Source organism: Microcaecilia unicolor, chromosome 4 (genome assembly GCF_901765095.1).
Source record: "Microcaecilia unicolor chromosome 4, aMicUni1.1, whole genome shotgun sequence".
NCBI lineage: Eukaryota > Metazoa > Chordata > Amphibia > Gymnophiona > Siphonopidae > Microcaecilia > Microcaecilia unicolor.
The window spans coordinates 19,773,698-19,794,552 of record NC_044034.1 but is presented as its reverse complement, the minus strand read 5'-3'; the positions used below and the strand labels follow the sequence as shown (position 1 = coordinate 19,794,552).

Here is a 20,855-nt window from a genome sequence, read left to right as displayed (position 1 = left end):
GTAGAAGTCTGCCCAGCACTATCTCCGCCTCCCAACTACCAGTCCCTCCTCCCACCACTGGCTCTGGCACAGACTGTATAAGTCTGCCCAGCACTATCTCCACCTCCCAGCTACCAGTCCCTCCTCCCACCACCAGCTCTGGCACAGACTGTATAAGTCTGCCCAGCACTATCTCCGCCTCCCAACTACCAGTCCCTCCTCCCACCACCAGCTCTGGCACAGACCGTATAAGTCTGCCCAGCACTATCCCCGCCTCCCAACTGCTAGCCCCGCCTCCCACCACCGGCTCTGCACATACTCGGAAAAACCTGTGAAGTTTTTCTGAGTAAGCCACTGTTAATACATAGGGTGACTTAACTATACACCCATCTTGCACCTGGTCTAGCTTGCAACACCCACTGTAACCTTAGATCAGTTCCTTATCTCTTGCTTAACTTTACAAAGAACTTGTCTTGATTTTAGCTAACCATCTAATTATCCCAACTGACTCTGTACCATGCATCATGTTCCCATCATATATCTGTACTTGGTTCCTTAGCAGTATTATAGAAAATCATTAGCATCATATCTGTTAGTTGAAGGTTCTAATGCATGCTTATTAGGTGTTTCATTAGTATTATGCTAACATTGTATTATATCGCTGGTATTTGAATTCCAGTGCTGTTAAATGTGTATATTTTTCATACTGTTTCACGGTTTGTGTACTGTTTTCAAGTTTTCCTTTATTGTATATATGTTTATATTTGGTTATTTTACTATTTATGCTGTTAACAAAATTGTAAGTTTTATGTTAAACTGTACCTTCTGTACACCGCCTTGAGTGACTCTCTTCATAAAGGCGGTTAATAAATCCCAATAAATAAAACAGACTCCTGCTCCCACTGGTAAACCCGTCTTTCTCTTTTTTTCCTGTTAGGTTGCTGAAGCTGTTGCAACTTTCTTAATTCGTCACAAGTTTACAGAGCCAGTTGGTGGATTCCAGTGGTGAGTGTGTAAGAGAGAGAGCTGGAAGATCCTTCTTAGGAGCTATTTTTTTAAGGGTTAACATTGCCAATGGGAGCCTGAAGAGATCATGAAACCTCGAGTTCCAAGTTAACCACTTTTATAACAAGACTCCCTACATGGGAAAATTTCCAGTAGCCTGCCCAGGTGCAAAGTCTTCAGGCACTTTCAAACCAATTAAGCAATTTTCAAAGGATTTGCTTAAGCAGGTAGGAATACAGTCACAAGTCCCCACGCCTTCTGTATGCCTCTTTCTGTAGCTGGAGGAAAGGGGGGATGTGAAGCGTCCTTGCAGATATGAAAACGCCATTCTATGCACTCTCAACCCTCTAGGAATGCACCTTTTTAAGGTGGCTAATAGCATATGCATTGTGAATCCAGCCATTCTGAGGCGGGCTGGTTTCAGACAGGCCTTTTTATTGGGGTAAAGAGCTCTGAAAATTTCCCTCCATGTTTCAGTTTCCTGGGGTGTTTAAATTGCTACCCTTAGCAATGTAAATACACTAATGTATAATGGTGTTTGCCCTGTCGAGTGGATGTTTTTGACTTGTATTATTGTTTGGTTATCATCTCTTCAAAATGTAACACAAATTGACATCTTCCTCCACGACCCTCCAGACCGGTCAAGACGCATGGGTTATGTCCTCCTACCAGCAGAGGGAGACTGAGAAACACTGAACTTTTGAATACTGTATATATAACCTGTGCAGTACATTCACTAGCCAGTATTTTCTCAGTCTCAGCAGAGGTAGATGGACAGCCTGTGCAGTCTTCAATAGTCTGGTGAGGTAGTTTGATTATACAGTTAAGGGGGTTTTCTCCTCTTATTCCCATATTTATTGGTTTGGGTGTTCCCTGTACGTGGTATAAAAAAAAAAAAAAAAAAAAAAAAGTGCTTCGGGGCCCTGGGTCCGGTGGGGCCCAGTTTTTCCCCCTGGGGTGTTACACCTGTTTTCAGGTCCCTCCCCCTGTGCTGCTCTCTTTGGAGACGCTGGCAGCTTGTGCCTCGGCTGCTTTCTATGATTGTAGCCTTGAGAGCCCCCACTTTTCAGCTGCCAAAAAGAAATTGAGAATATCTCTTTAAGAGCTGTCTGCAGCTTTGTTGGTAATATCTCTTTAAGAGCCGTCTGCAGTCTTGGTTTGCATAGGAACGGACGAAAGGTCCGTTGCTATTAATAACGAGAGAGAGAGAGAGAGCAGAGCGGATAATTGTGGGGAAAGCTGGGAGACAGAGTGTTTGCATCGGTCAGCGCTTTGAAGTAATGGCGGGCAAACTTCTCCGCTGTCGCGCGTGTTTGCGCCGAGGTGTAGAGGCGCCGGGAGGTCGTGCGGTGAACCGAAGCAGGCCTCGCCAGTGGCGGCACCCCCGGTTTTAATAGCGGAGGCCCCAGCTAGTTCGGGGGTGTCGGGAGTAGCGGCAGCGTCGGCAGGGCCGGTTCCGACGAGTTCAGTTTTGGCGGGAACGTCCGCCATTTTGGATTCCGCGCGTCCCGCGGAATCAGCTGTTTTTGGCCCTGCTGCTCCCGGATCGGCTCCAAAGGTAGCGTCGGAGGGTCCAGGAGGCGTTGGGTTTCCTCCGGATTTTGTATGGACCCTGTTTCAAGCCTGGAAGGCGGGACCCCCACCTTTGGGGGAGGGGGCTAGTGCGACTCTGGCTAAGAAGCCTCGCTTTGAGTGGGACGACGAGGAGGCCTTCTCCCCTGTAGGATCGGAAGGTGTTTTGAGTGATATCGCGGATCCTGAGGGGTTTGAGGGTCCTCAGGATCAGGAGTTGGTGGTCCCTGGAGAGGATCCTTCTGTAGTAAGAATTTTTCACAGGGAGGAGCTTGCGGAGCTCATTGAGCAGGTCTCTTCCACCCTCAAGTTTGAACAGCCAGAGGCAGTTTTGGGGGAGGCTAGGCAGGTGGACCCCTTGGTTAAGGGGATTCAGCGGCAGGCTAGGTCTTTTCCCATGAATAAGGACATCCGGGATATGGTGTTTCAAGAGTGGCATTCGCCGGATTCTCCCTGTAAAGTGTCTAAAGCGATGTCGAGGCTGTACCCTCTCCCACAGGAAGATAGGGATTCCTTTAGGGCTCCCACAGTGGATGCGGTGGTGACAGCAGTGACAAAAGCCACGGCTATCCCGGTGGACGGGGGGACTGCTCTCCGGGATCCCCAGGATAGGAGGCTTGAGGCTTTCCTCAGGCGGAGTTTTGATTTGTCGGCTCTGGCCCTGCAGGCCTCAATTTGTGGGGGGCTGGTTGCGAGGGCGTGTTTCCGTTGGGCCGAGAAGCTGCTTGATGATTCGGTGGAGGTTGGGACCTCCGGGGTACAGGAATTAGCCAAATTGGAAATGGGATCCTCCTTTTTGTCTGATGCGCTTTATGATTTGCTCCGTGCCTCGGCCAAGAATATGGCTATGCTGGTGGGGGCACGGAGGGCACTGTGGTTGCGAGGTTGGGTCGCAGATGCGGCCTCCAAAGCTAAGCTTTGTTCGCTTCCCTTTAAGGGGTCCATGCTCTTTGGTGAGGATTTGGATAAGTTGGTGAAAGGTCTCAGCGATGCCAAGGCCCCTCGTCTTCCGGATTTACGGCCTAAGGCGGCGTTTAGGGGTTCTTCCTCCCGAGGTCGGTTTAAGGAGGCTCGCCGGTATAGGCCCGGGAGGTCTGGTGGGGCCTTTAGAGGTCGGTTCTTCCAGCGAACACAGTCCTTTCGGGGGAATCGGCGAGGAGGCCGTGATTTCGCCGCGGGAGGACAGGTTTCGGGGCGTAATTCACAATGAAGGTGTGCGGGTCCAGGCCCTGGTTCGGATAGGGGCTCGGCTGAGTCAGTTTTACCAGGACTGGGCCCAAATCACATCGGATCAGTGGGTGCTCGAAGTGGTGCGAGACGGGTACGCTCTGGAGTTCGACGGCTCGCCTCCCGAAAGGTTCCTGGAGTCCCCTTGTCATTCGAGGCTCAAGCGGGCGGCGGTGCGAGACACGTTGGCGCGGCTGATCAGTCTGGGGGCGGTAGTGCCTGTTCCAGCCGCTCAGCGCCGCTTGGGCTGCTATTCAATCTATTTTGTGGTCCCAAAGAAGGAGGATGCATTTCGACCTATCTTGGATCTGAAAGCAGTCAATGCAGCTCTCAGAGTACCCTCTTTCCGCATGGAGACATTGAGGTCGGTCATTGTCGCGGTGCGGGAAGGGGAGTTTCTCACGTCTTTGGATCTGACGGAGGCTTATCTGCACATCCCCATTCGGGCCGCTCATCAGCGATTCCTGCGCTTTGCGGTTTTAGGGAAGCATTTTCAGTTTTGTGCTCTGCCTTTCGGGTTAGCTACGGCTCCTCGAACCTTTTCCAAGATCATGGTGGTAGTGGCGGCGGCCTTGCGGAAGCAGGGGGTTCTGGTGCACCCGTATCTGGACGATTGGTTGGTGCGGGCCAAGTCCCAGTCGGAGAGCGAGGAGTCCACGGCTCGAGTGGTGCAGTTTCTTCAGTCGCTGGGCTGGGTAGTGAACTTCGGCAAGAGTCACCTGGTGCCGTCACAGTCGCTGGAGTACCTGGGAGTTCTATTCGATACCAGGAACGGTCGGGTCTTCCTGCCGGGCCTTCGGATTCGCAAGTTGCAGTCAGCTTCGGCTATTTCTGTCGGAGGCGGCTCCGACGGCCCGGGAGTATCTGCAAGTCCTGGGGTTAATGGCGGCCACCATAGAGGTAGTTCCGTGGGCCCGGGCGCATATGCGACAGTTGCAGTCAGCTCTTCTCAGTCGGTGGGCGCCTCTGTCGCAGGAGTTGGATGTACGCCTTCAGCTGCCGGTAGGCCCACGCCTCAGTCTCCAGTGGTGGTTAGACCCAGGCAATCTGAAAAAGGGAATGCCGTTGGAGGCTCCGCAGTGGGTGATTCTCGTCACAGACGCCAGTCTTCAGGGCTGGGGAGCTCATTGTCTCGGGCAGGTAGCTCAAGGACGCTGGTCTCAGGTAGAAGCTCAGTGGTCCATCAATCGTTTGGAAACCCGGGCCATTCGTCTAGCGCTTCAGGCGTTTCAGAGTGTGCTGGTGCGGAAAGCGGTCCGGGTGTTTTGCGACAACGCCACCGCCGTAGCTTATGTCAACCGTCAGGGGGGCACAAAGAGTCAGGCGGTCGCGGAGGAGGCGGCGCTGTTGTGTCAATGGGCGGAGGCTCATCTTCTAGCGCTCTCCGTGGCACATGTGGCCGGGGTAGACAACGTGGAGGCAGATTACCTAAGCAGGCATGCTCTAGACCCCGGAGAGTGGTCGCTTCGTCGGTCGGTGTTCAATCGCATTGTGTCGGTCTGGGGTCTTCCCGTGTTGGATCTCATGGCAACGGCCCGCAATACTCAGGTTCAGAGGTTTTTCAGTCGCCGGAGAGATCCTCGAGCGGAAGGCATAGATGCGCTTCTAATGCCGTGGCCGCAGGAGTTGCTGTATGTGTTTCCCCCATGGCCGTTGGTCGGTCGGGTGATTCAGCGCATTGCTCGACACCCCGGACAAGTGATTCTGTTAGCCCCGAATTGGCCGCGTCGGCCGTGGTACGGAGATCTGGTGCGGTTGGCGATAGCGGATCCTCTGCCGTTGTCAGGTTCAGGGGTGTTGTGTCAGGGACCGATAGTTATGCCAGATCCGGATCGGTTCTCGCTTACGGCCTGGCTCTTGAGAGGCACAGGTTAAGGAGGAAAGGTTTTTCGGCCAGAGTTATCGATACGATGTTGAGTTCGCGTAAGCGGTCCACTTTGTTGGCGTATGTCCGGGTCTGGCGAGTTTTTGAGCATTGGTGTGCATGTAGGCAGGTGCTGCCCTTTCGGGCTTCGGTGACAGATGTCTTGGAGTTTTTACAGGATGGTATGGACAGGGGTTTGGCCTTGTCTTCTTTGAAGGTGCAGGTAGCGGCTTTGTCGTGTTTCCGTGGGAAGCTCCAGGGAAAGTCGTTAGCTTCTAGTCCGGATGTGGTTCGATTTTTGAAGGGTGTTAAGTTACTGCGCCCGCCACGGCGGCGGATGGTACCTTCGTGGGATTTGAATCTCGTTTTGGATACTTTGGTGAGGCCGCCGTTTGAGCCTTTGGTTTCTGTTTCAGATAAGGATCTGTCCCTAAAGACGGTGTTCTTGGTGGCTATTACTTCAGCTCGGCGAGTGTCAGAACTTCAGGCTTTGTCTTGTAGAGAGCCCTTTTTGTCCTTTTCCAAGGAAAGGGTTTTGTTGCGCCCGGTGCCGTCCTTTGTGCCCAAGGTGGTCTCAGAGTTTCATGTGAATCAAGTGATTTCCTTGCCAGTTTTGGGTGACTTGGCAGGGGATGCAGAGCAGCGTCGACTGGCCAAGTTGGATGTGCGAAGAGTCTTGCGCTGTTACATTTCCAGAACTCGTCACTATAGGCTTTCTGATCGTTTGTTCATTCTCCATGGTGGGGCAAGGAAGGGCGCGGCAGCTTCCAAAGCTACGATAGCTAGATGGTTGAAGGAGTCAATTGCTTCGGCGTATTTGCTGAAGGGCCGCGTGGTCCCTAAGGAATTTTCGGCTCATTCTACCAGGAGTATGGCGGCCTCCTGGGCGGAGAGTAGTTTGATTCCTCCGGTGGATATTTGTCGAGCGGCGGTTTGGTCGTCTTTGCATTCCTTTGTTAAACATTACAGGATTGATGTGCATGCCAAGGAAGAGGCAGGGTTTGGGGCTGCGGTGTTGACCTCGGGCCTACGGGGTTCCCGCCCTTAAGATATTACTGCTTGGGTACGTCCCATGCGTCTTGACCGGTCTGGAGGGTCGTGGAGGAAGGTGAAATTAGATCTTACCTGCTAATTTTCTTTCCTCTAGACCCTCCAGACCGGTCAAGGCCCGCCCTGTCTGTACTGTAGGCCAAGAGGTCTGTACTCTGTTGTTCTTGCTTGGCAGCTGTTGAGTGTGATTTCTATGGTTTCAGACTTGGTTTGTATAAGTCTGGTCAGGTGTGACCGTGTTTGTTCGTCCACCTGTGGAAGCACACACTATCTGAAGGACACAATGAAGGATATGAAGAAAGTGTCCAATTGACAATTACCACGTACGGGGTTATTAGTTCTAGTTGGTGTTGTTGTTTTCTCTGCTTTGTCAGGGTTATACTGGCTAGTGAATGTACTGCACAGGTTATATATACAGTATTCAAAAGTTCAGTGTTTCTCAGTCTCCCTCTGCTGGTAGGAGGACATAACCCATGCGTCTTGACCGGTCTGGAGGGTCTAGAGGAAAGAAAATTAGCAGGTAAGATCTAATTTCACCTTCGATGCTGTTCATGGCAAGCAATTGCTCGATGTGTGTTTTCAGTGGAGGGCTTGGCCCAGAGCCTGGGTTGGGTGATTTGAAATACTGTGATATTTTAAGTGGGCTTTTTTTTTTCCATGTTTTGTTTTTATTGAAATTTTAACGTTTCTCACCAAGAATAGTTTGTAATGGAAAGCATCAAAGATAAATCAAAGAGGAAAATATTATGTATAGTTATACTACTAGCACATTATAGTCCACAAAAAGAAAGCTGCAAGCCCCCCCCTCCACCGGTCACAGAAGCAAAAAAAAATTGCTCCTTACATCTGGAAACATCCTGATCTTTAAACCATAAAATTCTGTATCCTTGTAATAGAAAAAAAGATCTCAATAAGAAGTCTCTTGAGTCCAAAAATAGATTAACAAAGTAGAAGGAATTGACTTCACTTCAGAACTTTACAGAGTACCAGTCAAATTTAATAAGTCAAAAGACTTCTAAATTCCAATTCCAGAAACTTCTCTTAAGTCTTGTTTCTTGAAAGGCGAATGTAGTAAAGTTTAGAAATAACTGGAAGACTACCCTCAGGAATCAAGGACCTCATATTATGAGGTGACATTAATTTTAACTTAGGAAAAGTCATCTTCCAGATCATATTTTCTGACATTTCCTGTTTATACTGCAATGAACTGTCCTTTTATCAAATATAAAGTAGAACTTCCAACTTCTTTTTATAACATTCAAAAACATTAAGCTGCTGTTTGAGGCCCTTAACATCAGACATTATCAACTGTTGATCTTTATGAGCAGTCTGAAACTGAGATGAAAATAAATGTATTTGTCCCAATAGAAGAGGCTCATTTTCAAAGCACATTATGTGCTTTGAAAATGAGTATCAAAGTTACTTACTTTTGGCTTTACTCCCAGAACTGAAACTTTCTGAATAGCTGGAAGGCAAGTTAAAACCTCTGCCTGGGAGGGCTTGCCGACTGCTGAATCTTCTATTGTTGGCATAGTGGAGGAGCCCACGCCAGTATCCTGTAATCTTGCCTGTTCCAGTCATCCCCCGATGCCAACCACAGTGGTCATAGATGCCTCCTCCCAACCCGGCTCACAGTTGGTTGCATCTTCCTCCACTTTTGACTCGACTCTGGGTGAGGTCAAAAGATTATCTGGCAGAGAGAGAGTGTATAATCTGAGCCAGAAGCACCCTTTGGAGTACCTGCTCCCAAAGAGGAACTCGGCAGCTCCGGAATTCATTGAAGCTCCAACCGCTGCAAGTTTCAAGATGGCGGACGCATGAGTGTGCTTCCCGGTAGCTCCACATTTTCAGATGCTATCCCCTGATGAGTTACCACTCAAATGACCGTTTCAGGTCTGATTGATTTACATGATAAGTGGGCTTTTAATGAAATGAGAGGCAGCGTATGTTAAAGCAGTACAGTGTTGTTATTAATACTTATTTGTATAGCACTGCTAGATATGCGCATCACTGTACATAAACGCATGAGAGACTGCCTCTGCTTCACAGAGCTTACCGGACCAATAAGAGATTAGGGAATGTAATTTTATTATGGGAGTAGCAGGTTAAGATTTAAAAGGAGCCTCAAAAGGTGAACTTTTAATCTAGTTTTGAATAGGACCAGAGAAAGGGGGGACATATTGTACCAATTCAAAGTTTATTGCTGGTGTATGGTATAGCAGGGCCGGTCAAACCCGGTAAGCGGGGTAAGCACCGCAGGGGGGCGCCGCTGCGGCACTGCGCCGCCATACCGCACCGCCCTTGGTGCTTTAAATCTTTAATTTACCTCAGTTCCAGCAGCCGCATCATTTGAAAGCCCTGCCCCGTCTCTAGCCTTCCCTCCCTTTGTGAGTTCGTTCCGCAGTCCCGCCTTCTGACGTCATTTCCTCGAGGTTGGGACTGCAGAATGAACTCACGAAGGGAGGGAAGGCTAGAGACGGGGCAGGGCTTTCAAATGACGCGGCTGCTGGAACTCAGGTAAATTAAAGATTTAAAGCACCAAGGGCGGCGGGGGATGAGGGCGAAGGAGAATCGCTGGACAGGGGCAGGGTGGGAGAAGAGAGAAAGGAGATGCTGGGGGGCGGGGCGCGGGTGCCAACTCATAGTCTGCAGGGGGGCGCCAGAGACCCTAGGACCGGTCCTGTGGCATAGCAAAGTGGAAGGAACAGAGTCTGGATTTGGGCTCCATCGTAGGAATCCATACCCAAAGAAGATGATCTAGGAAGTCATTTGAAATTCTCAACCCACTTTGCTGAAGCTGCCAACAAGAAAGCAAACTCTGGAATTTGTTGCTAGAAGACATGGTCAGGGCAACTTATCAGCCATGTAGACTTGGGAGAGTCATTGCTCATACCTAAAAATGGTCTGTACTAACAACCTTACTATACTGGTTTAACATCTTCCTGCTTTCACATGTGCAGTCATATGCACTCGTATCCCTTTCTATACATACCTTAAAATACTAATACAACAGACTGTGAACCCCAACAAAATACTGATTGCAAAGTCCATGTAGCTTTAAATGCTGCACTCAACCAAAAGGTTATGCTCAGTTCTCTTTAAATGCTGCACTCAGCCAAAAGGTTGTGCTCAGTTCTCTTTAAATGCTGCACTCAGCCAAAAGGTTGTGCTCCGTTCTCTTTGTCTCCTTGTTTCTGTAGTTAATCACTGTGTATTTCTGGCCACTCCTCCTCAGTTCCAGAGATTTCAAACAGGAATCCAATCAATCCCTTTGAGTCCTTCATTTGTGTACGTGCCACCTTCTCTTCCACTCATACAATGTATCCCAGACTCTTCCAGTCATACAGTCTGCCCCAGCCTGTGAGAAATATACTGTGTCTACTTTTTGGGATCTGGCCCGGTACTAGTGACCTGGACTGGCTACTGTCAGACAGGATATACCGTTAATGGACCTTGATGTGACTCAACATGGCTTTTCTTATGTTCTAGGAATGGCTTGCTTTTTCTTTTAATTGTTGCAGTAGGGATTTTATTTTTCCATGGATTTTGATGGTAGACAGGTAATCTGTTTCAGATAAATACACAGATCTCATGCAGACTTGTCACTATTATTTTTGGAGATCCACTTTAACTTGGAAGCCATTGAACAACCATTTTTAAGCACCACCCCTCTAGTGGAAAGCAGTCTGTTTCATTTTAATAAAGTGGCATTTTCCAATAAGTGTGTACCTGCAAGCCTTGCTAACAGTGTCTGCTGCGTTAGTGCAATGTTTTAACTCTGTTTTCTCTCCTTTACAGTGTGTTTCCCGCCTGTTAGTGTCCTGGCGTCTCACTGCACTGAATTCCATTGCAAATAAATTGCACCAGAGGCCACTGTGATGTAGTCATATCCACTCATCAACCCGCAGATGAACAACAAGAAATCCATGTTTGTTCACAAAACACCGTAGAACTAGTTTCTCCAAAACTGAAGTTGTCAATTGGCAAGAAATGTACTGAGAAGGCATCAGCCTTTGTGCTGGAAATCTGAGATCTGTCATTCTCTTGGGGTTAGTTTATCAGATGTCCTAAGGGAATGCAAAAAAAATGCACATCAAGATGGGTTTGTGTGTACACTTGGGCATGGTTGAAACCAGTCTGAGGACTACAGAGCTACCCCTCCCCACCTCCATGGCAGACTTTCTTTCAGGCCTTTCTCCAAGATCTGGCAGCCTCCGCCCCCTCTCCACTGTAGGGCCTTGAACCCCCTCCCCTCCACTCCAGGCCTTGAACACCCCATTTCTCTTCAGGGCCTTGGACCCCCCCCCCCCCCCCCCCATTTCAGGAAAGAGGAGATATTGAGTGATGTTGGCTTCCCCTTTCTCTCTCATGTATTTCAATTTTTCTTCTACCTAAGCTAGCTTAGGTAGACCTTCAGTTTACTCAGAGAATTCTAGGTTTAGTTTATTTGATTTCTTTTATTGGGGGAGGGGGGAGGAGCTGTATGAGTTGTATACTTTTACAAGGCAAAAGGAATAGGTGAGGTGTGTGTATATGTATGCATTCTGAGTTCAGCAATTATACAAGTGGCTTTATTTTTCAGTTTATAAAAAAACTGGTGCAGAGACGTTGATGATTTTGGTATTGCCTTTTTGGACTGCTGCTGCGGGCTGATTAAGTTGCTTATGAAGCACAGTGTAGCTGGGTTGAACCAGGGCTGAATGTCAGATCCGTTTTATTCCCTGGGCATAGTAAATTTTAGAGGTGTTGGCTTGCTTCAGCAAATTGATTTAGAGAAGCCTCATTCAAGGGCATGTGATGCTTTACCACAGGAAGAGAGGGTTCTCTCCTGCTATGGAGGGACTGTGCTTCCCGTTGACACATTTTTCAGAGGGATTTTGGTTTGGATCTCGGTTGTTCAGCTCACGGAGCTATGCTTTCTGGGACTTTGTAGTGATGAAAGTTTGCACAGATTTTGCATTCCTTCAGGTTGCGATTCTCTTCTTGAACCAACCTAAGAATGATCTCAAGGTGGCTTGTTTGATGTGATGTGATGGAGGTAGAAGAGGTGACCAAAGTTGCCTTCAAATTTCTTACATTGATCTAAGAGAGGATGTCACAGCCTGCGGAGGATCCGGTTTTCTATAGGACCAATACAGCTGCTATTACAAAAGTTGCAGGGATATATTTGAGGTCTCTTCTCTGGAATTTATTTACTTTGAGGCTAAATATGCCTTGACCTGCCGTCTTTTTTTGTTGTTTTGTTTTTGTTTTGACTAGCAGTTTTATTTTCTGGGATTGGTCAAGGTCCAAATATTTTTGTTTCCAGTGGTATTGGGTAGCAGGGCATTAAGCCCTGTCCGTCCTGTCCTGCCCTGCCTGGTTGCGCTTGGTCTTGGTCTAAAGACCAAGGAAGAGCCATCAGTCATACCTGGTTCAGACCTGATGTTTGATCCCTGCTGAAATGAGATTAAGAAGCCATCACCTACCCAAGGTTATCTGTACCCCCTATAAGTCTAAACAGTGTTAGGCAAAACAAAACCTGGAACTCTTGAGACTTACTAAATTGCTCTTTCTTTGTCTTAAAACAGGACTGAAGCAAATTAAAGGAAAAATGTAAAGTGAGCACATCAGAAGTGTAACATTTGCAATTATTAAGTTCTGAATGCACTCTTAACAGGAGTCAAATAAAAACAAACCAACTTGATTGATCTCAATCACCCCTTTGTGGACACTGACCAGTGCATACCATGGTTAAGAATTTTAAATTGGTTCGGTAGCAATTTGTGTAAAATGTGGAGCCCTGTGTTTTTAAAGTTGATCAGCCTTTATTGAGTGTGTCGGGCACACTGCTCTGTTCTCTTGCAGCAGGTGCTGCTGGAGGAAGATGGGGGGTGAGGTGCTCCAGGAAACCTGCAATATGAACTGGAAGGGTTGAAATTTCATTTCTATGGTTCATACCATTTGGAGATGCTGGCATCTGGTTTTACCTTGGGAGTAGTAGCGAAACCCCAGGACTTACGGTTGCGTCTCTGCTCAATCTGTAGATTCTTGGTCTGTTGGCATCCAGTGTTCTTCAGATGTGCCTTCTTCTCCTATTCATCTACCCACAGCTCAGAAACATGGTAGCATGGTTGGGTTTGGCAGGGTTTGTAGCTGTAGTGGGATGCTGTGAAATAAGTTGCAGTGCAAGTATTTGCAGGTCCACTTTGCCAGGTGGGAGGTCCTTGGGCACAACACTATTCTGGCTGCTTCAGAGTTACTTTAAATTCTCTGATTTTTGGTGTATAGCGTTGTGAATGTGGTTACTCGTAGTCCAGAGTTATCTCCTTATGCCCAAGTGCTACAATTTGCATTCATGGGATGATCAGCATTATTCCAGCTAGCCTTTTAGATAAGTCCTGGTTACAGAATTTATGGTAGAAGGTGCCATGGTTACTAAGTGACACTGGGTCCGGCATAGTCCTTATTTGAAACAAGTTATGTCCCTCAAGTAAAGCTTGTACAATATTGTCTGAAGCAGGGGTATAGCCAGACTTTGGCGGGGAGGGGGGGTGAAGGGGCACATTTTAGCCCCCCGGCACCGCTGACCCCCCCCCCCCCCCCCGCCGCTGCCAACCCGCCACCGCCAGGTACCTTTGCTGGCGGGGGGTCCCCAGTCCCCGCCAGCCGAAGTCCCCTTCAGCGCCGGTCTCTGAGTCCAGCGCGTTCGCTGATCTGGATTCTGTTTCTGTGAGGCCTGACGTCCTTCATGTTCCTACGTGCAGGACATCAGAACTCACAGAAACAGAATCGAGACCGGCGCTGAAGAGGACTTCAGCTGGTGGGGGTTGGGGACCCCCGCCAGCAAAGGTACCTGGTGGTGGCGGCAAGGGAGGGTTGGCGGTAGTGGAGGTTGAATGTAGCGGGGGGGGGGGGGGTGAAAGCCGGGGGCCAGGGCTAAATCTGTGGGGGTCCATGGCCCCACCTAGCTACGCCCCTGGTCTGAAGCTGTCGGACTGTACTGTGACAAGCTTTTTTTTATGACAGCATTCAGCTCCTTTACTAGAATGAGGGAACACTGGAGAGCGACTTTTATAAAAATCAAAGAAAGGTCTTCTAAGGTAAAACTCTGTTGGTGAACTACTATGAACAAAACAAGATGCATTTTGCAGAGCAGGTTGGTATGATTTATATATTAATAAACAGGTTTGACCTTTTCTGGGTTAATTTATACTCTTGGCCCTTGAATTTTTCCCTTCTGTCTTAGATGAGAACAGTAGTGTTGTTTTGTAATGTAAAATGGTAAGATCTGGCCCTGTATTCACCTGCTGCCCGCCATGTTCTTGCAGCTACAGGCTTTCCATGCGGGGGGGGGGGGGGGGGGGGGGGGGGGGAGAGGAGATGTTGCTACCTACATGCACAGATAGAGGGCGCCCTCGGAAACCTCCACTTTTGGAAACTAGCTACTTTCCATTTTCAATTCCTTTGTCATGGGCATCTGGAAACATTTTATTTTTAATTATAATTTTGCACCTTGACCTTCTATCTTGAAAAAAGTAAATAAAAATATTTGAAATCCTACTTGTTCTAGCATTTTGTTTCATTGATCCACTCAATAAAAATAGACACCAAGGAAGTACGAAGGTGGTATCATTTCAGTGTTTGACTTACTGATTTTTTTTTTTTGAGGGGAAGGGATTTGCAGTAGCAGCTACATTTCTTGCCATTTGCAGCTGAGCTGATGTCTCAGCAGATGCAGACTTCAGTACCCAGTTCCTCCTGGATTTATGGCAGAGGGAGATGATCTTCAGAACTTGATCAAAGATCACGAGTTCTTGTGTGTGTCTTGGGGGAGGGGGGAGACTGTGGTATCTGGAAGAAGAGGAACGTGATATAAAATGAGATAAAATACACAAAATGAAATGACGTTATATTAGCTGTGAAAATGCTGAACATTAGTTGTTTTGTTTTTTGTTAATTTTTCAAATTACATTTTCAAGAATTACACTTGATTAGGAATGTGTGAAGACTACAACACCAAGAAAAAAAAAATAAAAGGTAATAAAATTACAGTATCAACACATAAGTCCACATCTAGGGATTCCAAGATCTAAATATTTGGAGGAATCAGGAAATCATTATATTAAACATTATAGCAGAAAAAGGTACAAAGATGTCATTCTTATACTCCAGTTGTTCTTTTAGAAGCTACAAAGGCTGTCAAATGGGCAGAGTCCATGAACACATATTTCAGTGAATTGTAATTCACTATATACATTTACATGGAAACTTAAGAAGAAAAAAAGTCCCGCCTAGTTGCAAAACAGCTGGTTTTTGGTTTTTTTTTTTAAATATCTTTATTTATGATTTTAATTATAATTCACAAGGATAACCTTGTTAAAGCAATACAGGTAAAGAAATATTTAGACTTAAGAATTTGTAACATTCTCATTCAAATAGAAATTATTTACATTTCTGTCATAAGAAAAAAAAATTATTAGAAAGAAAAAGAAAATTATAATGAGTACAACTACAAATACATATACAAATAAATATTTAACCTTTCTTAGACCCCAATAAATGCATGGGGGGGAAAGTTATATAGGCATTAATCAAATTAAACTAGACCTTAATAGGCACTCATGTTTAAATAAAATACAGGCTGTTGATTCCAGAATTAACTTATTTCACTGTTTTAACTTCTAGAAACACTTTAAGCTGTTCCCGTGAAAAGAAATTGTATTTTGTTTGACCCAGTTTCACTACACACTTACATGGGTATGCTAGAAAAAAAGTAGCTCCAATCTCTATCGTTTTTTGTTTCAAAGCAAGAAATTGTTTTCTTTTTTGTTGTCATTTTTGTTACGTCGGGATAGATCCAAACCTTAATACCATGGAATTGGGCTTTTATATTTTTGAAGTATAATCTTAAGATAGTATTATAATCTTGTTCAAATACCATTGCAACAATCACCGTGGCTCTGTGTATAATTATATCAGAAGATTGTTCCAATATTTCTGAAATATTTTGTAAGTTAGCAGTATCTTTTTCAAGGTCTTGCTGTCCATCTTTAGATCGAGGAATAAAATATATTTTATTTATTGGGGGTATTGCCGCCTGAGGAATATGGAGAATTTCCATTAAATATTTGTGAAAAAAAAACAGCTGGTTTTAATATTAGGAATTGCTTCCTCTTATTTTGGGTCTCCCTTGATACATCAGGAAACAACAATACTTTATGACCCAAGAAAAATTTTTCTTTATTACGAAAATAAAGCTTAAAGAGCCATTGTTTATCCGGCAACAGTGCAACAGCCGCTACCAAAGTTGCGGCCGTTGCCTGTTCCGTCTCAGATGTCTCCAGGAATTCTGTTACATCCAAAGGTGTTTGTTGCTTCATTATTTCCTCATTTTGTGGAATATAGTATGATAAAGTAAACGGGGGAAGATTAGTTTCTGGAATTTCAAGTATTTCTTTCAGGTATCTTTTTAACATATCTAATGGGTTAATCAATTTAGCCTTGGAAAATTCACAAATCTTAAGTTGTGTCCACGCATATAACTGTCATATATCTCTCCCTTGTTTCTTAGGTTAGAGATATCTTTAAGAATAACATTTTGAGTATTTCCAACTTTCTTAAGTTCTTTTTCTACTTCCCCACACCGGTTTTCTAAAGTTTTTATATCAGAGGAATTCTTCTCCACCTTTTTTTCAAACTCGTCAGTTTTTTGTAAAAGGGAATTAGATTGTTTAAATAATAATTGAGCCATTTGGGCCATAAGATTCCACAATGAGTCAAGGGTTACCTCTGTTGGTTTCATCAAAATCCCAGGAGGTAATCCCATTGTGAGTTCTGGAGTCTGCTCCTGTTCTGTGCTTAATTCTGCGCCTGTAAATCCCGGACTGCTTGCCACCGGGGACAGTAACTGTCCTTCAGGTTCCCTCACAAGTTGTTTTGAAAGAGGGCTTCCTTTCACCTTCCGCTACTGGATCCCTCGACTCCAAGGAGGGTGAGCTAGTCCGTTGAGGCTGCGGGGGCGGAGCTCTTTTGTCGGGGCTCAGCGTGACTTCGAGTCCTGGAGACACCGCATTGCCCTCCATAGCACTGGCACCTCCTAAGGAACTGCCTCCGACCTGTCGACTTTGTCCCGCAGACCAGCCAAATCTGTCCATCAGACCAAAAGGAATTGAGGCAGGCGTCGGGGGAGCTCAGACCAAAGCTTTCCCTCTACGTTTCGGCATATTTAAATTCTCAGGAAATCGTGGTCTGCTGCTCTGCTATATGACGGCAGCCATCTTGGAACCTGAACATTAGTTTTTAAAAGGTAGTTAATTTGTATGTGTTCTCCAAAGTGCAGGCGCACATGTGGAACGTTAGATATGATAATACTACTATGTACTAAAAAAAGGGGGTAAGTAAAGTAAAATCCTCAAATCACCACAAAATACCTTCACTTCATTTGTTTACAGCTATGGTGCCATTTTAGTTTTTGCCATACAGAAGAACACAGAGTTTAAACGTTTTAAAAGCACGGGGTTTCTAATTCCCTGAAGCATTGGTTCTGTACCACAAAACGTGTTGAAAATGAGTTCAGAGGACATGACCTGACCGCTTTAATTGCTACAAAAATTAAGTGCTTTATTTAAGAAATTAAAATTTGGACTGGTAAGAGTTATTTGCTCTGTTTAAGGAAGGTTTATTTTGGCCTATGATTATAATATTAAATAAGTGAAGAGCTTAAAAGAACTAAAAGCTCTAACCTGCGCACTGAGGCTTTTTTCCTTCCTCAATATATGCCGTGATATTTAAGTGGCAGAGTAACAGGCTCATTTTTGAAAGAGATGGACGTCCATCTTTCGACATAAATTGGAACATGGACGTTCATCTCCCAGGGACATCCAAATTGGTATAATCGAAACCCGATTTTGGACATCTCCAACTGCAGTCCATCAGGAGGACATCCAATTTCAAGGAGGTGTGGTGAAGGCGTGCCTAAGACTTGGACGTCTTTGAGCCATAATTGAAAAAAGCAGGGACGTCCTAAAGTAAAACTTGGACATTTTCACCTGGACATGTTTTTTTTACGAATAAGGCACAAAAAGCCTGGAAATGACCAGATGACCACCGGAGGGAATCGGGGATGACCTCCCGTTACTCCCCCAGTGGTCACTAACCCCCTCCCACCCTCAAAAGCATCTTTACAAATATTTTGTGCCAGCCTCAGATGTCATACTCAGGTACATGACAGCGCATGCAGGTCCCTGGAGCAGTTTTAGTGGGTACTGCAGTGCACTTCAGACAGGCGGACCCAGGCCCATACCCCCCCCCCTACCCGTTACATTTGTGGAGGAAACAGCGAGCCCTCCAAAACCCACTACCTACATATAGGTGCCCCCTTCACCTGTAAGGGCTATGGTAGTGGGGTTTGGGGGGGCTCAGTACACAAGGTAAGGGAGCTATGTACCTGGGAGCATTTTATGAAGTCCATTGCAGTTACCCCCTAGGGTGCCTGGTTGGTGTCCTGGCATGTCAGGGGGACCAGTGCACTAGAAATGCTGGCTCCTCCCACATCCAAATGGCTTGCATTTGGACGTTTTTGACATGGACATCTTTGGTTTCGAAAATTGCTGAAAGTCAAAGATGTCCATGTCTAAGGACGATCAAATCCAAGGGTGTTCTTGGTATTTTCAAAACGAAAGATGGACGTCCATCTTTTTTTTTAAATATGGTTTTTCCTGCCCCCGGATTTGGATGTTTCACAAAGACATCCAAATCCCAACTTGGACGTTTCTTTGAAATGCCCCTCTATAGCACAAAGACCAGGGGACATTCAATGAAATTGCATGGGAATACCTTTAAAACAAATAGGAGGAAATATTTTTTTTCACTCAACTCATTGCTGGAGGATGTGGTAATGGCGGATTGTGTATCTGGGTTTAAAAAAAAGATTTGGACAAGTTCCTGGAGGAAAAGTTCATAGTCTGTAATTGAGATGGACATGGAGGAAGCCACTGCTTGCCCTTGGATTGGTAGCATGGAAAGGTGCTACAAATTGGGTTTCTACCAGGTACTTGTGATCTGGATTGGCCACTGCTAGAAGCAGGATACTGGGCTAGATGGACTATTGGTCTGACCCAGTATGACTGTACTTATATTCTTATGTGGTGATTTTAAGTATAATAATGCCACGTTTAAAGTTTCTGGTGTCAAGCACCAAAGTAGCAATTCTATAAAATCTTGTAGATACTGCTCAATTACTAATAAAAGCTATGTAAATAGTGTGTATTCTTAGATCTGTTTATACCTTATTTGTACCAGTATACCCTCTTAATGATATGCCTCAGCAAAAGGTGCTCACAGTGAATACAACTTTTGCTTGGGTTTGGGAATTAAAATATGACTTTTATTTAGCTCAGATTAATAGTTAACACATTAACAAATGTAATTATGTTCTGATTAAAGAAATATGTAGAAACTTAAGTCTGTGTTTCAGTAAGATGTTATATGTGACGTTTCTACAGAGAGTCTATACCACGTATTTATTCTAGCCTACCCTCTTGTTTACTTGAATGGATTTAAGACTTCTAGCTGCTGTCAAGTCAGTACTGCTCCAAACAGTCTGGTTTACAAACAGGATTTCACTGTAGCAACACTTCTGATGTTGGCTCAATTGGAATAGAAACTTCTCACCTCTTGCCAGGGAGAGACCCTTGCCCCCCCTCCCCCCCCTCTTTGGTGAAACATTTTTCTCCTTGGTATATCTTTCCAGTCTCTCTGCTGGGTTGAAGACCATCTTTTTACATACTCTACTATTACTACTACTATTTAGCATTTCTATAGCGCTACAAGGCGTACGCAGCGCTGCACAAACATAGAAGAAAGACAGTCCCTGCTCAAAGAGCTTACAGTCTAATAGACAAAAAATAAAGTAAGCAAATCAAATCAATTAATGTGTACAGGAAGGAGGAGAGGAGGGTAGGTGGAGGCGAGTGGTTACGAGTCAAAAGCAATGTTAAAGAGGTGGGCTTTCAGTCTAGATTTAAAGGTGGCCAAGGATGGGGCAAGACGTAGGGGCTCAGGAAGTTTATTCCAGGTGTAGGGTGCAGCGAGACAGAAGTGCGAAGTCTGGAGTTGGCAGTAGTGGAGAAAGGAACAGATAAGGAGGATTTATCCATGGAGCGGAGTGCACTCTTACTCGGTTACTCGCCCACTCTCACTCTGGCTAATATCCAGGAAATCCCATGTTATAAAGGATTCTTGTGGAATGACTGTACAGTCCATTCAAGTAAACAAGAGGGTAGGCTAGAATAAATATGTGGTATTGACTCTCTGTAGAAACATCACATATAACATCTTACTGAAACACAGACTTGTTTCTACATACTTACCAAACAGGACTATTACATCCAGTTGACAAATTCTCTTGGCTCAAACCCTCAACGTCTCCTTGCCACACTGCTCTCTCTCCTCAAAGTGCCTTCACCTCCAACTCCCCCTTCACTTTCCCCAGAATCTGGCTGAGTACTTTTGTGATAAGGTTCACAAGATTAAACTTGAATTCTCAACCAGGTCGCCTCCACCTCTCTTTCCCTTAGTCCATTCTCCCAACCCTCCAACCCCTGCCTCCTTTTCTTCTTCTTCTGAAATCACTGAAGAGGAAACTACACATCTTCTTTCCTCCTCGAAACTAACTACCTGTTCCTCTGATCATATTCCCACCCATCTACTTAACACTATCTCTCCTACTGTCATTCCTTTTATCTGTCATATCCTCAATCTTTCACTTTCAATTGCAACTGTTCCGGATGCCTTCAAGCATGCCGTAGTCACACCACTTCTTAAAAAACCTGTCCTTCCAACTATCGCCCCATCTCCCTCCTCCCTTTCCTATCCAAGATACTTGAACATGCTGTTCACCACCGTTGCCTTGACTTTCTTTCATCTCAAGCTATTCTTGATCCACTTCAATCTGGCATTCGCCCCCTTCATTCAACTGAAACAGCGCTTGCTAAAGTCTCCAATGATCTGTTCCTGGCCAGATCCAAAGGACTCTATCCTCATCCATCTGCTGCTTTTGACTCTGTTGATCACAGCCTACTCCTTGATATGCTGTCCTCACTTGGATTTCAGAGCTCTGTTCTTTCCTAGTTTTCTTCTTATCTCTCCCAGTGTACCTTTAGTGTATACTCTAGTG

General features: G+C 45.7%; 1 protein-coding gene across 1 annotated transcript in view; it reads left to right on the top strand.

Moving 5' to 3' along the window:
- The window catches only part of LOC115468361 (protein phosphatase methylesterase 1), an 81,424-nt gene extending 68,163 nt beyond the window's left edge, over positions 1-13,261 (top strand). The window contains exons 13-14 of the mRNA XM_030200007.1: positions 917-984; positions 10,496-13,261. Of these exons, the coding sequence (XP_030055867.1) occupies positions 917-984; positions 10,496-10,514 (87 nt within the window). The 3' untranslated portion in view covers positions 10,515-13,261. The remainder of the gene's footprint in view (positions 1-916; positions 985-10,495) is intronic.
- Positions 13,262-20,855: the final 7,594 nt, after the last annotated feature.